Raw genomic sequence first — 8,682 nt, forward strand, 5'->3', positions numbered from 1 at the left:
ATAATGATGTGTCACAAGGCAGTGCTATGGAAAGGATGTAGAGTCATTGTATTGTCCTGTTATGCCACTAGTTACATGAAATTAGCTGTAAAATGAAAACAAACCTGGGCCAGTTTAAGGTAAAAGGACTATACTATGTTTCATTTTTGCTGCCTCTCGGGCTGATTTATTCTGCTTCGGGGAGACTTTTAAAAGTAGAACTAGATGATGCTTTCATAGACCTCTTTGCTACAAAAAGTTTTCTTTATGGTAAATAACTTTGTCTGGAAGTAGCAAAACTAAATCTAGCCATACATCACTGGACTCAAGAGGTTAGGAAAATTACAATGCACTAAAGAAACTGAATGGAATATGCCTGAAGTGATCACCATGTGCTGTAGGTATTCACAAATAATTTCATATGAACTAAAGACCGCTAAGGTTGGAAGTGGACAGATGGTTTGTGAGTGGCTATGGACATATTACAACAGCTCTTCCTCGGCAATATATCCTGCACATTACACCTCAGTATCCTCTTGTATGTTCTTGAAGCAAACTATGCTGATATTACAACAATGTGAATAACATAAAAGAGAGTGTTAAAGTATAATATGCAAAATAAATTGCTATGGAAGAAGTGTTACAAAGCCTCCTATACCACCTTGAATGTGCGCCTGTGTCTGATTCCGGCATTTGCATAGAAAGGCCCTTGCATTATGGAGATATTAAAATGTTGTGAAAGCAGTTTTATTGGAGACTCCTTATAACCTAGTAATTGCTGGATGAAACACCCCTAGAATGTTCAATTACAGAAAGCTTTCATTTGAAATGTGAAATGTACAGTACAGTACTGTACTATGTTTTTAGGGGCTAAACTACTGTACATTCTGATATTAAAATCTTAAGTTACTTGTAAATTGTTTAATTAAATCCTGCATTTGTCATGATCATGTAAACCCATCAGGGGAATCTACAAAACAATAGAGGACAAGAAATAGATTTTTAACGGTGTAGTTGCTGTGATGCCAAATATATATAATTTTCACTTGCCCATTCCGAAGTTTATTACTGTAACAATCATCACCATCCTGACCCTTTCCAAGTCAAGGATGAGGTGACGCAGGGTCTACAAAGCAAGGAAATGAAGAGCACAAGGTGAATAAATCATACAGGCAATTTACTGAATCAGCCAGTGTTCAACAAGTGGCACTATTCCATACTTACCTTATTAGGCATTAGGATCCTTTTAGCATCAAATCTTCATATTGTACAATGGATGGTATGGGCAATGCCTGCAGCTCTTCAACTCTAAATTTTGAGCTACCATGAGTTGTCTGTAATGAAAACAGAAAGAAGCATGTGGAGTTACATGGAGACATGGACAGACAAATGGAGTACTTTGGGAGCATCGCCACGTTGATATGGATGAGCTTGATGAGGAAGTACTCCGAGATGGTTAGGTACTGTACATGAGAATGGAGAATGAGATTGACTAGCATAATGCTTGTATTGGCGATGGGGACAGGAAATGAGGAGGAGGTGTAGCAGTATACACACAAGGATCGTGCAAACTGGAGGGAAAGCAGCCTGATAGTGGAAGGCAGGGTGGCATGAAGGCACTCTGTTTATGGCCATCCTTATCAGGATTAAGGTTTCATGCTACATATAGACAGATAGAAAAATCTTATCTTGCTACATATAGGGGAAAAAAAAAAAAAAAAAAGTGTCCTATGTATGTGCTGTGTAGTCACAGCTGCTGTAACATCCGAGTCAGCGTTATACAGACTCCTGAGTCTCGTTTCCTCAAGTCAATCACATATTTGGAGCAAGTGTGGCTACACCCTTAGGTGCACAACCATGATCACAGGCTGACTGACGGCCACCGAGTCGCACGTGGCGACTGGCATTAATCACATGCACATGAAGGTCCTGCACAAAACCCTGCCCCTATCCTCCTACTGGTTGGTGGGAAAAAAAAAAAAAAAAAAAAAAAAATACCATCTGAACAGACCTCATATATCTGTCTGTCTATATCTTACAGCACAATGGTGTAATATTTAAAATAAGATGCTATGGAAGAAATGCTATGAAGTCTCTAATGCCACTTAGAATAAAGCCCTCTGACTTACCCCTATAAAGGTTCTTGGAGTCCCCAGCTGAGGTAGCCAGATATCAGCACATCATCCGGTTTAAAGTTACTGTATATGAACCAGGTCATTAGAATACACCAAGAATTTAAATAATATACTTTTATTGACTTTAGCATGAGTAACATCAGTTTACCTTAAACATGTCTATTTACAGTATTTAAAAAAAAAAAAAAAAAAAAAAAAAAAAAAAAAAGCCTGGACACAGTGGCACTGATATAACAGTGATTTCACTGTCATGACACACACATCCCTTAATGCAACCCCTATCCCCCAAAAGGATGATGGTGGGCTATTTATGAGAGGGGCAACTTCAGCCTACAGTTTACCAGGTTCACATCCAGAGCAGCCCAGGGTCATAAAAAATCAATATTGAACATTTGCTCATTCAAACTGAACCATTAGCTGGTATACGAGTGCCTTAAGCCTCAGCGCCTTCCTTGGCCACATAGCCAGGCTGGACTTCAGGGGTGTGTGGCCACAGTGTTGGGTTGTTGGGGTTGATAGCCTGCAAGAAAAGTTATATTTAGTCTAACTTACCTACATCTGATATGCTTATACAGTACTTGTGTTTAGTCTAACTTACCTATGTCTGATATGGCAGTACACAGGTTTAGTCTAACTTGCCTATATCTGATACAGTAATATAAGTATTTAGTCTAACTTACCAATGTGATAGTTATAAAGTGACTGGTCTAACTTAGCAATGTTAAATCCACTTATAATGTTTAATCAAATTTACATACTCTGATACAGTGATATGTGTTTAACACTTGGGCTCTACTATTACTACTACTACTACACCTGATACATTATGAAGACTTACTATTTTGATAAATACTGCAGCTCTTGGGTTAAAAAGATGCTGATTATTTTCTGAGCAGTGACTTTTCTCTTCCTGAAAATTTATATGCCACTAAATTAAAAAATTAATACCAACCATATCAGGGAACTGTTCAACAAACTCCTCCATTGTCATCTGGTCGAAGGGAATCATACCCTCCCACTGCTTAAGGTCTTCCCTCAGTTTTGCAATGCGAGCCTCAGAAGCCTTCACAAAGTCCTGAGTTTCAACAGCCTGGAAGGAAAACATCATTTGAGTCATCTCTCAGACAAAAGGGCTTGACTTACCAAAAGTTATCCTGTACAGTCATCCACCCGCCCCCCCCAACCCTTTTTTTCAGTTCCAACTTTGCCAGTTGTGCTTCTAATACACTATTTCAAGGGGCATTATGGGATTGGCCGGGTTAAAGTGTCCCCCAGATTCCCCTACCTAAAATCAATTGATCATGGCAATTGTTTTGGAGAGCCTCGGAGGGCCCAATACCAGCCCAGGGCCCCAACCAAATGGGCACATTTGTATGGCCATGTGGAATGTGAGAGGTGTGAATGAGGAGAGCAAGAGGGTGGAAGCAGTGAATGCACTCAAGAGTGCAAGATATGCCGTGATGGCATTATGTGAAACAAAGATGAAAGGGTGTGAAGTGGAGAAGTGGGAGGGTGTGAAATGTGTAAGATCGGTCATGAATGGGATAGGAAGATGCATGAAAGGAGTTGTATTGTTGAGGAATGAGGTGTGGCAGAGTAGAATGGGAGACTACAAATATGTCAGCTCGAGGTGTATTTATGTCAAGATTGAGAGGGGGAAACTGGCTATGATTGTAGCATATGCACCATGCGAGGACAGGAGTGAGAGAGAGAAAGGCAGGTTTTGGGATGGGCTGGATGAAGCAGTGGGAGAAATGCCCAGGATTTATAAAGTGATTGTAATGGGCGATATGAATGGAAGAGTAGGCACTGGTCCTGAGCATTACATAATGGGTTGTAATGGAGTACCTGGAGTAAATGATAATGGGAAGCGACTGAAGGATGTGTGTCCAGAAAAGAGGTTGTACTTGTAACTCACATTTCAAAATAAAGATGCACATAAATATACACAGTATAGAGGGAACAGGGATCGCGTTGAAAGAACCCTGATTGGATTATGTGCTAGAAGAGAGGTCGATGCTGGGAGTGGCTGCTGATATGAGAGACATGAAAGGACGATGTGGACCAGGACAGAGAGGAGCAGTCAGGGAGAAAGACTGAAAGTCAAGAAGCTGAGGATCAAAGAAATGGCAGATGAATAAAAGACCAAAGTAGGGGAGGAGTTACAATCAGTGACCTGGAACGAAAGGGATCTACACAGCCTGTGGAATGCATATAGGGATTGCTTAGTTAGTAATGCTGAAGAAGTGTGTGGTGTGGCAAGAGTAACAACAAAGAAGAAAGGCACGGTATGGTGGGATAAAGAGTTTAAGAGAGCAGTGGAGGAAAAGAGGAAAAAGTGGCTAGAGTCGTTACATGACAGGGGTTCAATTGAAATAAGAACTGAATATATTGGAAGCAAGAAGCACGTAAAGAGACTAGTGAAGAGGAAAAAGGAGGAGGTTAATGATGATCTTGGAAGGAAAATTAATGCAAACTACTCCGAAAATAGGAAGTGATTCTGAAAAGAGGTGCAGAAATGTACAAGTGACAGCAGAAAGAAATGTGAAGGTGTGAGGAAAGCAGGTGGCAGATTATTAACACATGGGGATGATGGACCAGATGGAAAGAATATTTTGAAAGCCTGATGAATGCCAATAGAGAGAGCAGAGCCACTGTAAACATGATTGATTTTGGGGGTGTGCAGAGAAGAAATGCAGTGCCAAAGAAACATGACACTCGCACAGATGAAGAGCGCTCTGAAGTGGCTGAAAAATGGGAAAGCAGCCGGGGTTGATGAGGTATATGCAAAGATGATTAAGTGTAGTGAAGACAGTGGAATGAGGTGCTTGTTGGTGATATGTAAGAAGGCATGGATAAGTGAAACTATGCCTGCAGAGTGGAAAAAGGATGTGACTGTACCCTTGTACAAAAACAAAGGTGAGCAAAGTGAGTGCAAGAACTATCGTGACATAAGCTCATTGAGTGTGGTAGGGAAGGTATATGGAAGAATTATTATACAGAAAGTAAGAGATATATCAGAAGTCCTAGTGAGTGATGAACAGGGTGGCTTTAGGAGTGGGAGAGGATGTGTGGATCAAATATTTGCAGTAAGACAGATAATGGAGAAGGCTTGTGAGAAGGACTATAAGGTGTTTATGGCATTCATGGATCTGGAAAATGCATACGACAAAGTAGACAGAGAAGGATTGTGGAAGGTTTTGCGCATTTACGGTGTAGATGGTAAGCTGCTAGATACTCATGTGTATATATATACTGTATATATATAAAATCCATACACCAGGTTACAGGTGTCCTCCATTTATAAAAAAATCTGTAACAGTTGGACTTCATCAGCTGAGGAAATAAGTTTTAAAATAGATGAAATTCGGGGAATAAAAGACTTCTGATGGGCATAAGTTATGCAATATGGCAGTGTGACAGTCCAGTCATGAGCACTACACTGCCTGTGTAGCGCAAGGGAAGGCGTGGAGAGGTGGGACAATGGAGGCAACTTTGTCTGTGCATCTGTCATAAAGTATCTGTAAAATAATGCATGGGGAGCAACATTCCTTCTTACTTGTAGGGGAGGTAGTTCATCTGTAATAGTTGGGTTACTAATAATTCTAACAGCTTTGTTCTGCATTTTGTCCAGTTGTTTTAGTGCAACCTCCATATCCATTCCAAAAGGATAAGCAACATTCCAGATGAGGAGGCACATGACTCGTGTAAATTATAGCTGCTTTTCTAACCAATGCTGAATGAATTCATCTACACACAGCACTGTAAATGGCTTCCTGGCTTACAGGAAACCATTAGGCTTGTCACTCAAGGTAAAGCACCTGAAAAGGAAAAGTGTAATAAAAAGTGACAGGAAAAATGTGACAAATAGGAAGAGAGGGAGGTCAACACACAAAAAGAATGTTACAGGGGAAGGAAAATCTAGGCAGTACTACAACAACTGAGTGGATGATGGTCACTACCATCTACCACAAACAGCAAATTCCATATTATCCCCTCTGAGGTGTAAGGAGTCTAGGCATCATAACCAGTGAATCTGGGGTAAATGACCAATCTATTTCCTTTAGTGGCATTGATCATTATGCAATGGGTTTTTACTTGATGTAACCCCGTCACATAACACGTCGAGACTATTTAATGAATTTGGCACAATTACTAAACACTATTACTGCCAAAACTTACAGCTGCTTTTTCCATTTCTGTGATCTGAGCAGACACAGTGTCCGCTGGGTATGCAATCTCCAATGCCTCATACTTCTTCTGGAAATCGTCTACCATGCCCGGCACAGCAATGCGCGCCTTGTATACAGAGAAGTCTATTTTGGGCAGGGATTCTGGCAAGGACAACACTCTGAAATATAGGACACACGTTAATCAAAGATACATACAGTAGCGCCAATATGTATCAGCCTCTATAGCCAGTTTGTTTCATCTGACAAAGTTTCCTAACAGTTTTCAGCTCCGTAAATGATCAAATGTAATCAGAGTGGAATGCAAATTAGAATGGTAATTAAGGAGAGTCAATCCTGCCTCATAATGAAGGCTCATCAGATTTCATGCAATGACACCTTCATAGTAAATGAGCAGGAGTGGTAAAGTTCCCTCAGACAGAAACAAACCGACTACTGTGGGCTTCGTATAAAAGAGTCATAGTCTAACCTGAGATTAACATATACAGTACTGTACTGTAGCTCCAAATCTTATTACACATCCTAGATTTAGTTTTTAAAAGACCACAGCCAGAGTCACACGCCACAACAGTATGTAAATGAAGAGCTGTAACTCAAGGTGCGGAAACCTAACCTTGGCTCCCAGAAGTCACCAACAATTATACACCATCTCACACCTTCCATTGTTGGTCATGACTTGAGGGAGTTGTTTATTATTATTATTATTTTTTTTTTCCAAGATTTGTGCACATACTAAAGCAATTTGGCCAAATCTAATCATGGAGGTCTATACTGAACAGTAACCTTTTCATATTGGATGGCACGTCGACAAGCCACTAAGGAAATGTCTGTAGCCATCAGGTGGCAGGTATACATTTTCTGGACTTTTTATATTTGCACGCCAGTACAGGGGGACCAATAGTAATTCAGTATCAGGAGGTGGCAAGACTGAGGAGTTGCCTTCATGGGAGGATTATTTTATTGTCTATTATTTCTGTCTCATACAAGAATTATGTCAAAGCATACAGTGCAAGATGTTTTGCTGCTCTGATGACTCGGATTATGTTGTCAACTGTAAGTAGGGTTGAAAATGAAAGTGCTTATATAAAAAAAAAAAAAAAAAACTATCATTATACCAAACAGCATAAGTCTGGCAGTGAAGGAGCTCCAACACCACAGGTTTTGACAGCTCACCACACAGGTAATTATTATTATATTTTTACATTTGGTGAGACATCATTTTACTCTAGAAATTATGGTCTGTTTTTTGGTGTCGAATATTTTATCAAAACACTTTTTATATCTCAAAACCCCCATGTGTGGGACATAGTCACAAAAGTGAAAGATTTTAGACTGGAAAAGTCATATAAAATACCACTACTGCGCTTATAACTTACAATTCCTTGACAATCTCTTTGTATAATTCTGGGTGTCTAATTCAAGAAGAAAACATGCAAGTAAGCAAAACTATACGCTACACATAAAATACAACTACTACAAATTCAATTCAGCTTCTGAAGCTCCGTTGTAACCGGTTCACTTACATTTACCAGGTAACTCCAACATGAATTTGTAAACTTTACGAGTATTCGAAACTATAGGACCGCGATATATACAAGCAAAATGAGGTTCATACACAAAACTTTATAAACACACAATGTATCCTATAATCACGGATGTTAAGCCTAGTACACCGGTTAAATTCTCACCTTCTTAGATAGGCGTCCGATTTCCCTTTAAAGGCGTTGAAAGCTGCCTTCTGCCCCTCAGGTACTCTGGCAGCGAACGCCGACCAGTCAATCGATGAAGCAGCAATTCTCCGAGCAGCCATTACTGGAAAAAATATTCTCATCGGCTACGGGACAGACGATCAGCTGCTGGACTCCTTGGTGATGCCAGCGTTGCCATACCAAACTTAGCAAGTGCTATTGGTCAAATATCGCTCGAATGTCGCATAATACAATTTTCTCTTCAAAATAGTTATAGAATGTGCCAGAATATCCAAAATATAGCTAATATTGTGAAATTTTTAAAATGCTGACAGATTTCTTGTAGTTAAAAAATTGCAGTTAAAAAAGAAGTTATCTAGCAAAAGGTTCTATGTTGGCTGCCCTGCGAAGTCCAAGAATGGCACTGGAGAAACAACAAATGACTCGCGGAGGAACTATGATGCTTTTACCCGAAATATGGCAGAATTTAGGCTTTCGATTGAACAGTTAACGTCAGCGGTACATACTGTAGATGGCGGTAAGACCCTCATCCAATGGATACCGTGGTTTTTGGGTGCAACCACATGCCCTTTGATAAAAATAAGGTACACTATATATTAGAAAATACAGAGGCATTAGTAAGATATATCAACGATGAAGTGATCAGATCAAATGGTATTCTCCCAGTAT

At 39.9% G+C, this 8,682-nt stretch overlaps 1 protein-coding gene across 1 annotated transcript; it reads right to left on the reverse strand.

Annotated features, from left to right (window-relative positions):
• Positions 1 to 2,309: 2,309 nt before the first annotated feature.
• On the reverse strand, positions 2,310 to 8,171 carry LOC145394968 (ATP synthase subunit d, mitochondrial-like). The gene is made up of 4 exons (XM_080268719.1): positions 7,993 to 8,171; positions 6,297 to 6,465; positions 3,067 to 3,204; positions 2,310 to 2,634 (listed from the first exon to the last, which is right to left on the reverse strand). Exons 1-4 carry the CDS (start codon positions 8,133 to 8,135, stop codon positions 2,548 to 2,550), a joined length of 537 nt encoding a protein of 178 aa, XP_080124845.1. The 5' UTR covers positions 8,136 to 8,171; the 3' UTR covers positions 2,310 to 2,547.
• Positions 8,172 to 8,682: the final 511 nt, after the last annotated feature.

Source organism: Coenobita brevimanus, chromosome 29 (genome assembly GCF_032717465.1).
Source record: "Coenobita brevimanus isolate Jiangsu-jjx chromosome 29, ASM3271746v2, whole genome shotgun sequence".
NCBI classification, from domain to species: domain Eukaryota; kingdom Metazoa; phylum Arthropoda; class Malacostraca; order Decapoda; family Coenobitidae; genus Coenobita; species Coenobita brevimanus.